Raw genomic sequence first — 18382 nt, 5'->3', positions numbered from 1 at the left:
CCTGTGATTTCAAATACCGTTTTGCACTACACTGTAAAGCACTGCACACAAATATTCCTGATATTTTTCATTCATAGAGACACAACTTATATCTTGCATTCAGTCCAGTTGTTTTATCTCTTTAATTTGCTTGTTATAATAGTGTCTGATAAGAAAAGCTGTGAAAAAAAGTAGAATCCAATTAAAAACCAAGAGAAAATACTGTATTTGACAGTTATATATTTATTCTAGCTCACTTTTTTAATCTCAATCACACTATCAAGTTATTGCAAGTGCCACGGGCTTTGCTCGCCACACTGGCATACCTAAAAGGAGTACAAAAAAAATGACAAAGTGATTGTTCAAATGCAGCTCTGGAGGAGGGTGATACAGTAGATGCACTGGCATTTAGGCTGAGGTGGATGCATGGGAAAACTGCTGCATCCCAAACACATGGTAGTGGAAGCGTGGATGGTCAGTCAAGTCTTCACTCTAGCAATTTTGTAAACTGACGTCAGTATTGGTCAGTGCCGGTAAGAGCGATGTGCTCTCTGATGCGTCTTCTCTCTTCAGGATCAGGAATGCTTCGCGACTGATTCCGAGTAGCTCTCTCAGTCCTTTGTTCTCCAGCTACAGCACAGAAACACGACTATGCTATTATTTCGGTTTCAGAGAGAAATAGTCATTCGCTTTTACCTCGAGCCGTTTAATCTTCTCTTCATCTTGACATAGCCGCCCCTCATCCACCTCTATCGCTTTCCTCATCACCGAGGCCATCTCGTTGATCTTGTCGGCGTGTGCTTGGAGTTCCTGTGAAGGAAAACTAAAACATGAGAATTCTGGGTTCGGCAGGGCTAAGTTTACCTTGACTGACCGTTATGTGCTGCTCCTTCAGTTGTGTCACAATAGTAGGGTCGTCCTTCTTCTTGGTCATGAGCATCCTGCCCTTTTGCTCCTTGTATTTGTTCATGATGAGCCCCAGCACGGACTGGTGTTCTTCCAATGACGTCCGCAGCTCTGCACAAACAGTGAGAGCAGGGTTAGTCAAAATAATAATAATAAAATGGTTTATTTTTTTACCCCATGTAAACCTTTGTTTTCCAGCTGGAGAGCTCTGATTTGACGATTTTCCTGTTGGATGCCCAGGATCAGACTGGATCGAGGTCGATGACGTGCAACCTGGTTTAGTGTGTCAATCTCTACTTGGTACTGGGAAATAAAAACAACAACAAAACAGACTTAATAGGGATGATAGACTTCTTCATCCAGTCATTATGTCCTAAGCAAAACACTCTACCTGCTTCATGGCATCCACCCGCTTGTTGAGGAATGTCGTCTGCTCAATTAAAATCTCTGCGGCATTGTCGTGGTTACAAAGGCGTTCAACCAATGATTTGGCATCAGCCAGGACTTTCTCCAAAGTACAATTCATGTCTGAGGAGATACAACACATTATTAGGAACTATGAGCTTTCACTAGATTTTAAATCTTCTCTAATTTCTTTCTTGTCTTGTCTCTTGACTTAACTACCGTGTTAGTTAGCACTCTGTGACTTTTGTACAACTCAGGGTTACATCGCCACCAAAGAATGAATAGATAAATAGATGACTCCAGTACAATGAAGTATTTAACATGCATTCCAGGGCTGACTTAATTGGAAAATTACAGTGTAATGTTTATGCCTAATTTTACATAATTTTGACTTTTATTATTATTATTATTATGTATTGTTTTCAAAGTCTATTTTGTGAATCTTATATTTTCCTACTTATTCTAAAACTGAATTTAGGATGACAGCAGTTAATAAAACCAGGTCAGTCTTTACCACTTTAATTCTTAGATCATATAGCTATATATATGTCACTACCTTCTGTCAAAACAGACTGGATACATCGTAGCCTAAGTTAAATGTTAACGTAACGCAATCTGTTAAGAAGAAAATAAGTCATCTTTATTCAGCTATTATGAAGCAAAACAGACGCTTCGCGTGCCGCCACAGTTAATGCTTTGTTAAACAGTATTATTTGTATTCACAGTTGCTAAAATGCTAAGCTAAGGAAAGAAGCTGTCACGCAAATTTAAGAAGCCCGAAATATAAACGAGGCGATCTATTCTATATAAAGTTATAGGTCGTAGCTAGGTGGAATAAACAAGATGGACATTACCTGGAGAGCTCAAAGTGCAAGACATTAGCTTTTGGCTCGTCCGCTACTTCCTGTTGATGTTTGGTAGCTAGCATTAGCTACAGCCACAAACTCGTCCACATAAATGGGTCACAAAAGAAGACTCCTCGTTTTATTACAAGTGATCACGTTCAAAACAAAGTCGCGTAGCGGTGGCAAGGTTTAAAATACTTTGTTCGTTATTGTAAAACCGAGCCGTGAAATGATAAACGGGGATTATAAACGACAATTTTCTATCATACTATCGTCGAATCTTCCGATTTTGGCAGCATACATATCTCGTGGAATCTCGCGTGATTACGAATACGGCTCACAAAATAAATTGGTGACAAAATGTCAACTTATGGAAAGTAATAATGAAACATTGTTCTGTGTTTTACTATTTTATTAATTAATTAATTTAAAAATAAATAAACAATTGCATATATTTTGAATAATATTTTTTTAGCTATTAAATGACCACAGGGTGGCAGCGTTGTGTTCAATAGTTTTTTTTTGTGCGCACTGTTAATTAAACGAAGAAGACTAAAAATGGCGGATAGGCTAACGCAGTTACAAGATGCTGTCAATTCGGTACGTTATTGCTAAGTATTTACGCACATATTCGATGTATACGAGATTTAAAAACATGTTTTAATAACCCATGTGTTTGTAGCTTGCAGATCAGTTTTGTAACGCTATCGGGGTCCTGCAACAATGTGCTCCGCCTGCCTCTTTCAGTAACATTCAGACGTCGATAAACAATGATCAGCCTGCAAACCAAACTGAAGGTGCTCAATTTACGGTTTCCAAAAGCTCTACGTTGCCTTTACTAAGCTCTACATTTATATGCAATCCGATAACAGAGAATAAGTTAATTAAAAAAAAGATTAGTTCAGTGCTATGTTTACGGCATCATGTTAACTGTAAGGAAACACCTGTTTTGCTGCAAAAGGGAAAAATAGTCAAAAAAATAAATATTTAAAGTTACAAAAAATTAAGGGGGGGTCAGTAAAGTGTGTTGGTCTTCATCACTTTCCACCTGTCGGTTTGTTTAGATTTCTCCCAATTCATTTTTCATCAAACAATGATCATATTCCACATTTAGAATACGCTCAGCTGTTTGCAGCCCTGATTGCCAGAACAGCCAAAGATGTGGACGTGCTTATTGACTCTTTGCCAAGCGAGGAGTCCACGGCAGTTCTGCAGGTCAGTGGTTTTATATCACCAACGGGTTATCCCTTTAGTTTTGCTTATGACAAAATTAGTACACAGAGACCATAAGGAGAGGCGTTTCCCACACAGTTATGGGCAGTTTAGAGTCTTAAATTAACAGCATATTTTTGGAACGTGGGAGGAAGCCTCACTTGCATAAGATAAACATGGAGACTGGACACGGAAGTTTTCCAGATATTCATAAATACTTGAGATGACAAATTTGTAGCCTTTACTCAGCAGAAGGAGCTTAATTTCTTCTACTTCAGTCTTGAATTTGGACTTTACCCATTTATGTTAAAATCGTGATTTTTTTCTTTTTCTTTCGGAAGACAGTTATTTCTCAAATGACAATATGAAATGAGTTGAAAATGGGTGGAATATTTCTGAAAAGTTTCCAGTAAATATCAATGGGCGGTTGGAGAATTTTTGGAGAGAAAAAAAACAACCCATAAATGTACTATTATTCAGTGACGTGCAGTGAGCGCTACGTTTGGGTAGGCAGGCAGTCATAAATTGAGACGCGCACACCAATTACTAATTTATGTGTCGGCAGGCGAGTACAACGTATCCTAGGGTGACCATATTTTCATTTTTAAAAGAAGAGGACACTCGGCCCGACCTCGAGTTTACTCCAAGAGGTCTAACTATTTTAACATATGCCTCCTCTGTATGGGTAAAAAAAACAAACAAACATGATTCTCTTTTGAAGTCTTAAATGTTTTTGCTCCGCAATCTTTTATTTATTTATTTAACTTTGAGCAGGATTCGTACCCATCGCCTCCGGTGCGGCAGATCAATATTTACCTCTCAGCTAAAGTTCTGGGCCACCGTCACAGCCAGTGCACGTTCTGCCAGTCACGGTAAACACGTTGCAGTGCACACGGCCTCCCTTGCCACACAATAAAAAATTGACTATTTCAATTTATAAAACCTGCCCGGACGACCAGAAAGAATGTAATAAAGTGAATATCTCCCTGTAAATTCTTCACAAAATCAAGCTAGCAATAGCAATGCCAAACATAATGTAAAGTGAAACAGCCAGTTAATCGAAGCACATCCACACAGCCAATCTTTCCTTATGTACCCTTCTATGTGAAAAGTACGAGTAATTCTTTGTCCCTGATTTTGTTGAAGATCCGGTAACTAAGGTGTCGGTCTCCCATCCTTCAAAAGCTGACGTTTTACCTCAAAAGAACGGTGTGAAAATGTGTGGCGGCATCTTACCGCCATACTGTGCAGTGCATTTAGAATTCAAGAATGCACTGTGCGAACGTACGTTCGCATAATAATAATACAGCGACTTAAAAAGGCTGCATAGTGATCTGCCTATTTGCGTGAATGACTTTTCTACTGGGAAACTCACTACATCGCTACGTGGACAGGGTTGGTGAAAGCACAGCAGCGGTGTGCCTTCAGGAGGATAATTTAGCAATTTTTTTTGCCTGCAGGCTAGACGAGGTAGTAATTCATTTTTAATTGAGCTATGACAATCACCAAAATGTTGTCACTTTCAAACCTACAATACTCACTTTCAGGTGAAATAATGTAAAATATTCACGCTACAGTGATGTCATATCATGAAAGTAGGACATTTAAGTAGAAGGATGCACTGGTGATTAGGGATGTAACGATAACAGCAATATTGTGATATCGCGACAGCCACAATATATCGTTGTCGTCATGTCACGATATTTAAAGCAGCACATCTGTTTAAAAAAAATTCACGTTGATTTCCATATCTGCAGTTCTAACACCCTCTGGTGGCTAGTTTTTTTTTGTGCAGTTTAATTTTCACAAGGCATGTTTTGGCCTTTTTATGTTTAAAATCCACGCTAATGATCAGATGAAGACGAACGCAGTATGTTTGTGAACAGAGTCAATATGTGGAGGAACTCCATGTGTGCGTGCATTAGCAAGTAAGTGCCTCAATATTAAGTCTTATGAGAGATTGTAAGTGATTTATATGCATTGCTGTTATGTACAAAAGCACAATATTGTGGGTTTTTTTTTTTATGGCCGCTTTTTTCTTTACAATATTGTGACCATTTTTTGTATCGCCAACCTCCAAACAATATTGTGATAATTATCGTATCGTGATAATATCATTTCGTGATGTTTGGATATCGTTACATCCCTACTGGTGATTTCCTCATCTCAAACAATTGATTGAAACAAAAAGTTAACAACAACAATGGTGGGTACACCACAACCAAAAATGTCAACGTCTCAATAACGCATCAATTGTGCCTACCTTGCCTGCCCTGACGTCACTGCTATTATTTTAAGACATCCATGCAAAAACAATACAATTGAAAAGCGTGATGTCAACATAGGCTACTTTTTTGTAAGTAGAACTGTATTGAGTTTTTTTTTTGAAGATTTGATTGAACAATCAATTCTATATTTGAACATTAAAAAATAAAAAACATCAATGTTGAGTTAAATATTATTTAGCACAATGCTCCAAAATATCAACAGTAACTGTCAAAATGAGTCTCTTGATCTGGTTATAGTAAAAAAAAAAGAAGTTTTGTTGCCGTTTAGGTCGAGGACAGATGAGTTGTTTTTGCATCTAATTGCTGAATGCCTAACCGTTGGAGTATTTCCTCTTTTTGCTTCCTGGAATTCTCATGCATGAGCTCATGTTTTATTTTAGACTTTTTGATGTGATATCATGTATTTCCTCATCTCTAGTTTGTCCACTTGTTTTCTGCGCAAACACAAATCTAATGGCATACAAACAGTCTGAACTGAAAGATTGTGACACAAACGTGCTACTCCTCATCAGGCGGCCAGTCTGCGGCAACTTGAGGAGGAGAACTACGAGGCAGCGGCCCGTCTGAAAGAGGTGGTCACCCGAGGCGACATGCTGCTGGAGAAGATCCAGAGCGCCCTTGCGGACATTGCCCAGTCTCAGCTCCGCACCCGCAATGGAGCGCCCAGCCAGACTTCTGCCGAATCCTGACCTGCTCCAAATGGTCCCGTGTTACACGTTACTGACCTTATTATTTATAACACTCAGATGCATGCCTCAAAACCCATGGTGGATCTGTCTGTTGGGTGGAAAAAGCCATATTTGATAATTTCCTACTGGTAGACTAATTCAAATGTTTACTTGAGGGGGCAAAAAAGTATTGTCTGGCTGCAGTTCATTTTCGTATGTTTTGTAAATTAATTTTGTAAATATTTATGACCGGAGGGCTGATTTTTTTGCTCTAATGGGCATTTGGGTTAAATAAAGTTTGAGTTAACAATTGTTTATCCAAAAGTGTTTCTGTAGTTTGTAACATTCAAGCAAAGGGAGGATATTTATTGTGTGTGCTCACAAGCAATGCTTTCCGCTCAGGAAAAAATAGGAAGTAAGGGACATTTTTTAATGTAGGTTTCCTAACTTTGGTTTTTATCTGCAGTACATAAGTAGCAGTGGGGAAAATGTCAAGCTGGAAAAGGAGAAGAGTGATGTAGATCATGTTTGGGGCACCTGCAATAACAAATTGAAGTTAGCCCCAAGGCCGCAGAGTTTATTAGCTAAAAAATTAAAAATAGAAGCTGCATCATAGCTCGGTGAGCAGTGTTGACGTTAGACTTATTTTAAAAGGCCTTCTGTGTTCAGCACCACACCCAGAATAAATTGTCAGCAGGTCACACCCACTTGTCCTCAACCCTGCATACTGACATCATGGCTTTTTCATTAAAAATGAATGAAATTGGCCAAATACAGACACTTTCCATTTGCCATTTATGGCAAACTGTCCCTCTTTGCGTCACTCTTACGTTAGACATTAAAAAGCCTGGAACCTAAATCTTCAAATGACCGGCTTTTATTGTCCTCAATCGCTTCGTAACTTGAAGGATATGGTTATATTTTCAATGAAAATGTGTAATTTAAAACATGGTTATTTGTTTAAAGAAAATACAATTATGATGCCGGAACAACGAACAAAAACAAGAAAAAAAATGCTTGGAAACAAGTGACTTCTTTCATGAGCGCAAGCCAGTCTGATGAATCTGCGTCCAAACGAAGGGGCTGATCCAAACTCCCTATTGGCTGACGCTCTTGTCATCTTCAAAAATCCTCCCCGCGTGATTGGCCATTTACACGGTCTCCACCTGTGATTGGTCTGACTTGACGTCACTCCAAAGCTACGCCATTGCGTAACTGCAGCGACTGATGAGCCCGACGGTGCTTGGAAACTGAAGCTACCTTTTCATATTTGTTCACCGTATAAACTGGACAGCCGCTGTACTCAGACGCCGGAGGGGGACTAATGAAGAACAGTTTAATTTAAAAAATAATAATTTAATGTTCGTCTGCTGTCTGCGACTGCAGAAGTGAGCCATGTTTTGGTTTTGATATCAGCTATGTTTCCAGTGTAGCTGAATAGAGGTTTCCCGTTAAGGGTAACAGTTAGCTTAATAACTGGACCCTCCAGCCTTTTCTGCCCACATTTGAGGCAGAAAGGGCGCTTTAACATAGTATATTTTTGTTTCTCCTGGGTCGTGGGGCTGGTGCCCAGCCAATAATTGACTCTGGAGCAGGACACGGAGGTAGGTTGAGTCCATGCTATTTTAAAAAGTACTGGCTATTTTTACTGTGTTTGCTAATGGAACCTGTTAGACTGGCGCAAATGGAGTACAGCAAGCATGAGATAACCCTTTAAATAATTACTTATCTCTAAAAATAAAATAGAAGGCATCAATACTGGTTGCGAGCTAAATGATGTCTATATACCTGATGGGCTAAAAGTAGGTTTTGTTTTCATTATATTACATCTGCAGTTTTTTCCCCTGACGTAATTTTATTTTCCTCAATTCCCACAGTTTAGTTGCTTTTTATTCTTACATCATTCCTTTCCTGAAACCTTCCTTCCTTCCTTCCTATTGTGACACCTGTTTGTTTTTTTATCCTTGCATCCTCCCATCCATCACTTACATCTGCTTTCCTTTCTTCCTATCAGAAATTCTGCCTATACAAAGATCATGTGTAGTCTTAAATGAAGCATTTATAATATAATAATTTATCACTTGTGTCTCTCACATAGCATAGCTGTAATAACCAAATTAGAAATGACTTGTATTGATATGTAAAAAAAGCCTGATTTTCATCCAAAATGTCAGTATTTTCCAGTTAGTGGCCTTGTTAGTCATTATTGTACCACTGTAATGTAAGATTTAATACGCATTTCTTGAGTTATGTGGCATCTTTTAATTTGAACAAAGGTTATGGTTTATGTATTTGCAAACTAAACAGATTGCTATTGTTAATTCAAGAGGAATGATGATTCCTCTTTAACTGTTTTTTTTTCTTTTATTAGTCATGTGTGTGTAGCCCATTCCTCGCCTTAGTGTCATGACTGGACTCATTCATTCAGGGATGGAAAGTTTCCTGGCAGGTCTCTTTAAAGTCCTTCTAAGGGTGGACTGTGTGCATGAGTCTGCTTCTGTCTGTGCTACGTATGGTATGGAAACATCACACCAAATGTAATGTGAAACATTTTTGGACCGCATACCATTTTAGAAGAGGAGTTATTTCAAATAGAGCATCAAAACATCCATGTTTACTTCCCATTTTCCACCCATTACAAACTTCCCTATTCGAGCGACAGTAGTTCACTGATTGTTTTTGTTTTGTTCCCCAAAGCAAATCAGGAAGTTTATTGTTTTTGTGAGTTTGTTGTGGCCGGGACTAGACCAAACATGGTCTCCTATCTCTGGCCTGCAGAGCCTTTAAAACATCTCTTATCTAATCAAGACCACTCATACTTTTCTGCTGGCATCCTGACGGAACGTTTTGATGATGTGCCATATGGAACATGTCCACCCGCTTCCTTCTTTGCTGCATTGTCTGTTCTTGTTAGAATGTCACCACTGCCCGGAACGCAAACATTTCCCATAGGAAATAATGAAAGTACAAATAATATGTTCCATCATAAAACCTTTATTGACTGTGCAGACATGTCATATTTAATCCCAACATAATACGAGTGTGAACCTGCGATTAAATACAGTTGGCAAACCACTATTTGTTCTTTTACTTCTCTTCACACTTTTTCTTTTTTGCCATAACTTGAACCATGGACTGACATCTCGTTTCTTTGTGTGTTTCTGACAGGATAGCATGGCCATGACAGGAGGGACTGCAGCCGCCCTCCCCATGAGCAACCACACCCGAGAGAGGGTGACCGTTGCCAAACTGACGCTGGAGAACTTCTACAGCACGCTGCTCACCCAGCACGAGGAGCGCGAGATGAGGTGAGGCCGACCCTCCCGCCCCTCTGCTTAACGACACGCTCTTGGCTCTCAACTTCCACAAGTACCGAAGCATCACAAACAATTACCATGCAACTCCGTGAATGCAAGATGTCGTTGTTGCTTACAGCGTCAAGTGTCAAAGCCGCCCGACACATGGTTGCGTGTTTGGTTGCAAACAAAGGATGATCACGTTACCGCAGAGATGATCTTGTATGCGCGAACACAACAGTAAAGAGATTCTTTGTCAGGATCTACAACCTTTCCTTCACCCATCCCTCCCTGTTCCCAATTTTTTTTAATATATCTGAAAGGATAGTAGAGGTGAAAATTGACGCTATCGAGAGACGATGTACGTAAGCCACTGTAACATTTGAACCGGTTTAACATAATTACTATGCTTAAATATAGGACAAAAAACTGCACTTAAATAATAATTCAAATAAAATGTATTGCAGATAAAATGCGAATCATCATTGTACCTAAAATTTAAAATACAACTGAAATGTACTGTACAGTATTAAAAAAAAAAAAAAAGTTCAAGATACTAACATTATGTGAACATTTAATTCCGTGATTCTTTCTTGCAGCACTAGAGTGAGCCTGCGTACCTCTAGTGCGATGTGAATACCATCAGAAGGCAATCTATATATCTTTAACTATTCCTGCAAATAAAAATCCATTCATTTTCCAAACCGCTTATTCCTCACAAGGGTCACACTCATAATATATATATTTTTTTAAGTAAAGTACTAATTTTCTTTTTGTCTAGGATTCGAACATGAATTAAATCCATCTCCCACCGTTATTTGTTCTTCTGTCGCTAGGCAGAAGAAGCTGGAGAAGGCCATGGATGACGAGGGCTTACCAGATGAGGAGGTAAAACTTGCATTTGCAAACATTGCTACACACTTTTGAGTTAAAGCATGCTTGCATATTTTAAGTACTGCTAGACCTCAAATAGTTAACGTCTACATCAAGCCTTTTTGTTGCTTATCATCTTGAGCGTGTGTTCTCCTCATTTGGCAGAAAGTGATGCGGCGTTCACAGCATGCTCGCAAGGAGACAGAGTTTTTAAGGCTGAAGAGGACGCGGCTGGGCTTGGATGACTTTGAGTCCCTTAAAGTCATCGGACGTGGTGCTTTTGGAGAGGTATACTAAGGAAAACTTTTTTTTTTGGGGGTGTTCTGTTGTTGCTGCCTTTCATTCCTGTCGCTCGTGCGTCTCCTGATAGGTGCGTTTGGTGCAGAAAAAGGACACGGGGCACATTTATGCCATGAAGATTTTACGAAAAGCAGACATGCTGGAGAAAGAACAGGTAAACGATTTCAAGCTGCTCCTGCTGCATTGCATTTGAGTTAAGAGTTAATTTTCCTTTCCTGTGCAGGTTGCTCACATCCGGGCAGAGAGGGATATTCTCGTGGAGGCAGACGGCGCATGGGTGGTGAAGATGTTTTACAGCTTCCAGGACAAGAGGAACCTCTACCTCCTCATGGAATTTCTACCTGGAGGTGTTCATTTACACGTACACTTAGAAGACACATATTTTAACATGAGAAAAATCGAAATGTTTGATAAGACGTCCAGAAATAAGACATTGTAAACTTGTTGCTAGGCGACATGATGACGCTGCTGATGAAGAAGGACACCCTGTCCGAAGAGGCCACCCAGTTCTACATCGCCGAGACGGTGCTGGCCATCGACTCCATCCACCAGCTGGGCTTCATCCACAGAGATATCAAACCGGACAACCTGCTGCTCGACTCCAGGGTGGGTAGATGCCACACGTTTCATGTATTTGCGTTATTGTATGATATCTGAAATCTGACGCTATGTTGTTCTGCAAGGTGATTGCACTCATGGATGTCACTTAAATGTTTTTTCTTTTTTTTCTTTCACAGGGACATGTGAAGCTGTCTGATTTTGGCTTGTGTACTGGACTGAAAAAGGCCCACCGAACAGAATTTTACAGAAACCTGACACACAACCCACCCAGTGACTTTTGTTAGCATCACACTTCTCATTTTGATGCAGTTTTGGAAGCTATTGTAAATTAGACTTATTGGTCTATTTTTTTTTCTTTGTTTCTGTAGCCTTTCAAAACATGAACTCTAAGAGGAAAGCAGAAACCTGGAAGAAAAACCGGAGACAGCTGGTACAGCTTTTGCTTTTTCATATACTACATACAACTATTAATGTGGTAACTGGCCATTTTGGAGACCTAATTAACTGGATTTCGTAGACTTTCCCTCAATTGGCTGTATGTTGGAGTGTATGCTGTAATGCCATCATTTAGCATAGCCCAGAGGTGTCCAGAGTCAAGTCAACCGATAAAAAATTATTATTATTATTGTTATTTTTTTACAATAATATGTTCTATGCAGCCCCACTGTTATAATATTCTGGTTAATATTGTGTTAGTGGAATGTGAGTTAAGCAGCAAAATCCAGCAGTTTTTATCAATATAAGAAGGCGGCCAGTTTGCCACTTGTTGTCGAGTAAAAATGACATAACAAGCTGTGATTGGCTACAGCTCACTTGTTTTTCTAAGCTGAGCTGTGATTGGTTGTTACCCGATACCTGAGCAACATTGATGTTATCTTCAGTCGACGGCAAGTGGTAAAATGGCCGCTCCGAGATGGATAGAAACAGCTGGATTTTGCTGCATAACTCATATTCAACAAATAAAATATGAATCAGAATGTCATGTTTAGACCAGTGAGGTCACATATATTAATGTCAAGAAATGTTTAAGGTTGACTTCCCCTTTAAGAAAAATCTCCCGGGTCCTAATGTGTTGTCACTGTGATTTTCAGGCTTATTCCACAGTGGGCACTCCAGACTACATCGCCCCGGAAGTCTTCATGCAGACAGGCTACAACAAGCTGTGTGACTGGTGGTCTCTGGGGGTCATCATGTATGAGATGCTAATAGGTAAGCTTGTATATTTGGTGCGCACGGAAAAGACATGGACTGCAGGCGTGTGTAAAACGATGAGAGTCCTTTCAGGCTATCCGCCGTTTTGCTCGGAGACGCCGCAGGAGACGTACAGGAAAGTGATGAATTGGAAAGAGACCCTTGTGTTTCCACCCGAAGTCCCCATCTCGGAGAGAGCTAAGGACTTGATACTGCGGTATGTGCAATATATAACATTGCAAATGGAAAACCTAAACAGTAGTGAATAGTAGTACTAAAAACAGCTTTTGACTTTCTAAGGGTGGCGACTGAATATGATGCTGTGTGTTGTCATCCAGTCAGAAATTACATGTAAATGAATATATTTTTCTTGTTCGCAATGAAAAGAAAAACAAAAGCACTTTAATAAAATGTTTAAAATTTCTACCTCTACCAGAACAATATTTTTTGGAAGATGGCATGAGTGCTGACAGAAAAGTGCTTCTTTGCAAGTGTTATTGAACAAAATGTTAGGTAACTCCCAAAAACGTACAAATGCGTTCTATTTTCATTATTACCATGCTCCCAAAGACGTATTTGTACATTTAAATTTTTTTTTTTTTTTAATGCTAGAGCATACAGAATGCTTTGAAGCAGCCTCTGAACTGAATAGAATGCATGAAGCAATGGTACGTATTACAAAACGGCCAGCAGGTGGCAGCATAGTATAAGAAATCAACCAGGGTCATGTTGTAAATAGCTGTCCCCCACTGTTTTAAAACAGATTTGTGAATAATGATGAAACTTAGCTACATTCTAATGTTAATTGCTGCAAAACATAAACATCCTTTTTTTTCCTGATGAAAGAAGAAGAATCTTTCTTTTGGTTCCATGTTTTTTATAGCAATAGAACACAATGTGGGCCTTACAAAATCAGTTAAAATCCAGTAAAACAGCCAGGAGCGAAGGGGTTTGCTTCAGTGAAAATGGCTGCGAGTTAATGAGTTAGTAACCACACTGATAACAGGCACAAGCAATTGTAAAATAGACTTCCCCAGTGATAAAGTCTTAAATAGATTTTGGCTTAATGATGGCAGCTTTTTTTGCTTGTGTGTGGTTGCAGCGCCCTCCACTGACCCAAAAAAGCACTTTTCCTGTGAAGCATTTTACATGAATCATCTTAATATGTTATTTTTCTTAAATGATATAACATACTGAAATGCTAAGTAAAAATACAGGACCCTTGTTTGATATTTTGTAAGGATGTTCAACTCGAGTTTTGGGAAAAATCTGGGAGACGTTACGACAATGTAAATTTAGATCAGTTTTATAGTGCCAGAGCTTTTAGAACCAGAGGCAGCCACTTCCAAATTTCATATGTAGTTACCGTCGGTGTGCTGTTTTTGTGCTTCAGGTATTGCACAGATGCTGAGAACAGAGTTGGGGCAGGCAGCGTGGAGGAGATCAAAAGCACACAGTTTTTCGAGCCCGTGGACTGGGAGCACATCAGGTACTTTTTACTTGAACGACATATAGTCGCCCTCCTGTTACTCTTTCTGAATAATAACGCATTTCTCAACAGAGAACGTCCCGCGGCCATTTCCATTGAAATAAAAAGCATCGACGACACCTCCAATTTTGATGAGTTCCCGGAATCCGACATCCTCCAGCCAGGTCTGAAACAGTTTCCCTTTTCCACCTTTCCAATTCAGTTTTATAATGACTTTACTGCTGCTGTCAACCTCAATGCTTCTGTTTTTGTGCTAGCCAATGCGACAGAACCAGACTTCAAGTCCAAGGATTGGGTGTTCCTGAACTACACTTACAAACGCTTCGAGGGCCTGACTCAACGAGGCACCATCCCCACATACATGAAGCCAGGGAAGGCCTGACAGCCTCCAACAGGGAGTATTAAAAAAAAAAAGAAGACATTCTCGGACGTAACAGGGTCGGGCCCTTGGAGGCCCCCGCCGGTGCTGATGGCCGAAGCAGCGCCCCTCAGTCGACTTGTATGCCGCCCTCGCCACACCAAGTTATTAAGCTCTGCCGTTAATGAAGGAGTTACCACGTTACCTCTGGTCGCTTTGCGTCGTGTGCTGTACACGAGCTGCGTGTAGCCCGCAGCTCTCAGGCCAGCTCAAGTCTGCATAGCGTACGTACGTGCATGCGTTACGTCACAGGCGTGCCAATCACTGCTTGATAGTTTGAACACTGGTTGCTATAAACTAGCTTGTGTGCAAAACCAAAAGTACCTGCTACTGAACATGCGCTCCGGAAGGTTTCAGCATGATGCGCAGCGTTTTGCACTTCCTCCAGTATAGTACATTTCCTCAAATAGTGGCCTCCGCTTTAATTAGACTCAAGTCATTTACTTATTATTTTTTTAATAAGTAGACACCTTCCCCTGCAGAAAAGCGTGACACTGGTAACCCTTTGTGGCTATAAATGTTGTTCGTAGAAGCGCCCGCTCAGGCAAGTTTAAAGAGAAATAATTTGATGTCAACTTTGTATATAATTAAGAATTTAAAACTAAAAATATGCATTGTAATCAGTAATATTGCACATTGGACAAGACACATGTTTAATGTTTTTTTAAAAAGCAATATAAAGAAATTATGCTCTCGGCTCAATTTACTCAGAAATATGTGAATGTAAAATGTAATTCAGTTTTTTTCATGGAATTTATCCTTCTTTGTTTGCTGAAAATTTTGCTTTTCAACGCCATGTCTAATATAAAAGTAGTGCTTTGGTGCAATCTTTTGACAATTTGGTACCAAGGAACAATATTGAACAATATTGATGAGGGAAGAACCTTCCATTTGACAAGCCAAAGAAAGCCCTTTCTAATAGAAAGGTGCTTTGTCGCCGCCTTGTGGCATCTTTAGGAAGTCATGGATTAGAGTGCGGGTTTTAGTTATTCCTACGTTACTGTAGTCTGTTGTATGAATGGCAATGGGTGGGCAGGTTGGGATCACAGGTTTAATTGAACATTTTGCTGTCTAGTGGAGGATTTAATTGTTCTGCCTGTGCATAACTGACATGGATAGACGAGCAAAGGCGCTTTATTTGTGGTGAATAAATCCGTTTTCAGACCAATGAAGTGATATTGGGTCATTTCCCACAGCAAGCAATATTGTTGGGATTTACTGCCCAATATGCAAGGCCACTATTTGAGGAAATGGGGTATTTCTCATTCATATTGAAAATTTCTCAGGAAAAATAAATGGTGGAGTGTCGTTGAGGATTTGGGATTTTAGTTGCCTCTGAGTGTATAAGGGTAGTCTTTAGGTGTTACAGGGTAAATAAAGTCGGCTCGAGGAAACAGCAGTGACTTTAAGGACCGAGGGATGTCATTCCATTATTTCATATACAAGCACAGGTTTATTATCGCCTAAAAACCGAGCAACTCATGCTGGAATCTTTCTTGTGCTCCATTCGATGACCCCACAGATCGAAAGTGTCGAGTGTGTCACGTCCCTTTTAATTGCTGAGCTCAACAATATTGGCGCCACTTCAATTTGAATTTGAATTTGAATCAAGATGAGGTCCAGTCAATCACTTCCTTCTTTGAAGTGCCTTCACATATAGCTGGTAAATAATATTGTATCAATGTTATTCCCAATTAGTTTGAAAGATTTTTAGAGAAAAGTTGACAAAGCTGGCTCTTTGAAAAAAAAAGAAGAAGAAGAAATTAACAAAATAAAAAGGAACATGGGATTTAGGTCAGCTTTACAGACAACAACAAAAAAAAGCCCGGATGAGTAAGAAACAAGCAATAAAATTGATGAAGCAGCAGTTAAGTTTCAGAAAATGACAGTATTTTTTATGGCATAGATAAGAAAGGATCGTCATAAAATGATGTGCGTCAAAGCAAACAGACAAAGAAGCCTTGTTTGTGTATAGCGTGTTCAATCACAACACATTAATATAACAAACACCTTTCAATTTACCGGTAATTTCATTCATGTCATGCATTAAACAAAAGCTTGTTTTTAAAAATATTAAATTAATCTTTGAATTTACTTCTGCTCCAAGTTGCACAGCTCGTATAAGAAAAGGAAGGGAAAAAAAGCTACCAAAGATCATCACATTTTGTGATGTGACTAAGAATCCAGATGTAGCTCACGCTTGATGCACTTAACCTCAAACTACCTGAACATGAACCACATAAACAATCTCACTCACCCGCAGGTAGTGTTAACATTGACTGTCTTGTACAAGAAAGAAACGAGAGGAAAACATACTGCGATTGTTCCCATTTTCACCACACGATGGTGCTACTGCTTCCAGAAAGAATTGAGAATCTCGTCAACTATATTCTGTTGAAATAATGCAGAAGTTATACAGTACAGTAAGCAATGTATAGATTACGATGTTTATATTTAGTGTTATTTATTATTTGTATGTCCCTGGATCAAATCTTCATCATTTCATTTTTACCCCCTTTGAATATAATTATGATACATTTCAACTCGGTTTCAGAATATTTTAGGTAATGTGTTCTAAATAAACACAAAATTGATCCTAAAAGTCATGTTCTACCTTCTTATGGAGCAACTGAAGAAATGACACAAGTAGTCAGCGTGTAAATGTACTTACTGCCTTGTAAAATAACTCCACACACAGACGTTGATATCTAAAACACTGGCAAGAAAAGTGAGTACACCCTTGAGTGAAACTGTCCGAATTGGGCCCCAATGAGCCACTTCGTCTTCTCTGTGTCATGTGACTCATTAGTATCGCAAGGCGCCAGGTGTGAATGGGGAGCAGGTGTGTTAAATTTGGTGTCATTTGTTCACTGTTGTCCCATGAAAATATAATATTTACGAAAATGTAAGGGGATATACTGTAAGAATTGTGATGACTGAAAAGAGGGCCTAGATGGGTACAAATGTTGATAAAACATCTTGATACTAGTAAGTACAGGACCAAACGAGTCTTATTTTATGTGTTTGTTGGTCACATCACCTTAAAAAAAAAATCATCGCCATGAAGAGTCAGGACAATGTTGTTAGCTTATATGTGTGATGATGTGTTCATATACTGTTTCTTGTAGCCCAGTGAAGTCACACGGGAGCTGGTAGTAATATATTCACATGGTAACTTTTTATGTTGATAACATGGCAAAATAAAATAAAATAAACAATTAAACCAATTGAGTCCTTTGAGTTTCTATTGTAATATTCCCACAATTGTCACCTTTTAGAATTAATAACAATACGGATCATGTTTGAAACGACATTGAACAGCATGTACTGGTGCAAAAATGATCAGGTGAAATATTTGCGTGATGATTCACCCAATTAGCATACCTCTGATCGGAAAACACGTGCAAGTGACACACACGGGTGGAACAAACATAAAAGACGCACATCTCTTCAGACAAAAGAGGACGTGACCCATTATAAAATGAAAGTAGTGGCTCACGGTTTAGCATGAATGAAGACTTAAAGTGACAGCGCTCGGGAAGTGTGCGTTTGTTTTGAGATCATTTCGTGGAATAGTATGAGACGCTTCTTAATTGTAATATGCCAACCTATGCTAACAAATATGCTAACATTTTGTACAGTTACTTGGACAATATGCTAACAGTGCAGTTGATTTGTGAGCTTCATTTAAAAAAAAATATTGATCTTACATGATACAATAAAAAGGAACTATTAGTGCATTTTATTACTAAAAATATGCTAAGAGGCGTTATTTTAAACAAAAAAAATGTTGACCTCACTTAATAAAATAAGTATTTAAATGAGCTTTCAATAAAAAAAATTATGTAAAATGCTGTCAAAATATTTGGGTGCAAATGTCATGTCACGCTCAATACATTTTTAAAAGGGGAATATGCTTACAAATATGCTAACCTCTTTTTGGGGGTATAG

At 39.1% G+C, this 18382-nt stretch overlaps 3 protein-coding genes across 3 annotated transcripts; 2 read left to right on the top strand and 1 right to left on the bottom strand.

Annotated features, from left to right (window-relative positions):
• Nucleotides 1-202: 202 nt before the first annotated feature.
• On the bottom strand, nucleotides 203-2435 carry fgfr1op2 (FGFR1 oncogene partner 2). Its single transcript, XM_086059717.1, has 6 exons — nucleotides 2145-2435; nucleotides 1277-1413; nucleotides 1071-1188; nucleotides 854-996; nucleotides 676-789; nucleotides 203-609 (listed from the first exon to the last, which is right to left on the bottom strand). Exons 1-6 carry the CDS (start codon nucleotides 2167-2169, stop codon nucleotides 472-474), a joined length of 675 nt encoding a protein of 224 aa, XP_085915843.1. The 5' UTR covers nucleotides 2170-2435; the 3' UTR covers nucleotides 203-471.
• A 214-nt stretch (nucleotides 2436-2649) lies between these two features.
• On the top strand, nucleotides 2650-6627 carry med21 (mediator complex subunit 21). Its single transcript, XM_086058129.1, has 4 exons — nucleotides 2650-2735; nucleotides 2818-2932; nucleotides 3250-3350; nucleotides 6148-6627. The coding sequence occupies exons 1-4, from the start codon at nucleotides 2694-2696 to the stop codon at nucleotides 6322-6324; spliced, it is 435 nt and encodes a 144-aa protein (XP_085914255.1). The 5' UTR covers nucleotides 2650-2693; the 3' UTR covers nucleotides 6325-6627.
• A 902-nt stretch (nucleotides 6628-7529) lies between these two features.
• On the top strand, nucleotides 7530-17658 carry LOC147160099 (serine/threonine-protein kinase 38-like). The gene is made up of 14 exons (XM_086060047.1): nucleotides 7530-7907; nucleotides 9472-9611; nucleotides 10436-10487; nucleotides 10638-10760; nucleotides 10843-10926; nucleotides 10996-11119; nucleotides 11224-11378; nucleotides 11510-11612; nucleotides 11702-11763; nucleotides 12425-12542; nucleotides 12618-12741; nucleotides 13918-14013; nucleotides 14086-14177; nucleotides 14271-17658. Exons 2-14 carry the CDS (start codon nucleotides 9478-9480, stop codon nucleotides 14393-14395), a joined length of 1392 nt encoding a protein of 463 aa, XP_085916173.1. The 5' UTR covers nucleotides 7530-7907; nucleotides 9472-9477; the 3' UTR covers nucleotides 14396-17658.
• The last annotated feature ends 724 nt before the right edge of the window (nucleotides 17659-18382 follow it).

This window comes from Leptonotus elevatus, chromosome 17 (genome assembly GCF_054856555.1).
Source record: "Leptonotus elevatus isolate MCC_2025b chromosome 17, RoL_Lele_1.0, whole genome shotgun sequence".
NCBI classification, from domain to species: Eukaryota; Metazoa; Chordata; class Actinopteri; order Syngnathiformes; family Syngnathidae; genus Leptonotus; species Leptonotus elevatus.
This window is presented reverse-complemented; position numbering and strand designations above follow the sequence as displayed.

Bases quoted from the DNA above. Each gene is read 5' to 3' on its own strand.
- fgfr1op2 (XM_086059717.1), bottom strand. From the start codon at position 2,169: ATGTCTTGCACTTTGAGCTCTCCAG. The intron at 790-853 runs GTCAGTCAAGGT...TTTCCTTCACAG, and splicing joins TGAAGGAGCAGCACATAACG to GAACTCCAAGCACACGCCGA. The intron at 610-675 runs GTAAAAGCGAAT...TCTGTGCTGTAG, and splicing joins AGAAGATTAAACGGCTCGAG to CTGGAGAACAAAGGACTGAG.
- med21 (XM_086058129.1), top strand. From the start codon at position 2,694: ATGGCGGATAGGCTAACGCAGTTACAAGATGCTGTCAATTCG. The intron at 2,736-2,817 runs GTACGTTATTGC...ATGTGTTTGTAG, and splicing joins TACAAGATGCTGTCAATTCG to CTTGCAGATCAGTTTTGTAA. The intron at 3,351-6,147 runs GTCAGTGGTTTT...ACTCCTCATCAG, and splicing joins AGTCCACGGCAGTTCTGCAG to GCGGCCAGTCTGCGGCAACT.
- LOC147160099 (XM_086060047.1), top strand. From the start codon at position 9,478: ATGGCCATGACAGGAGGGACTGCAGCCGCCCTCCCCATGAGCAACCAC. The intron at 10,761-10,842 runs GTATACTAAGGA...GTCTCCTGATAG, and splicing joins GACGTGGTGCTTTTGGAGAG to GTGCGTTTGGTGCAGAAAAA. The intron at 11,120-11,223 runs GTGTTCATTTAC...ACTTGTTGCTAG, and splicing joins CATGGAATTTCTACCTGGAG to GCGACATGATGACGCTGCTG.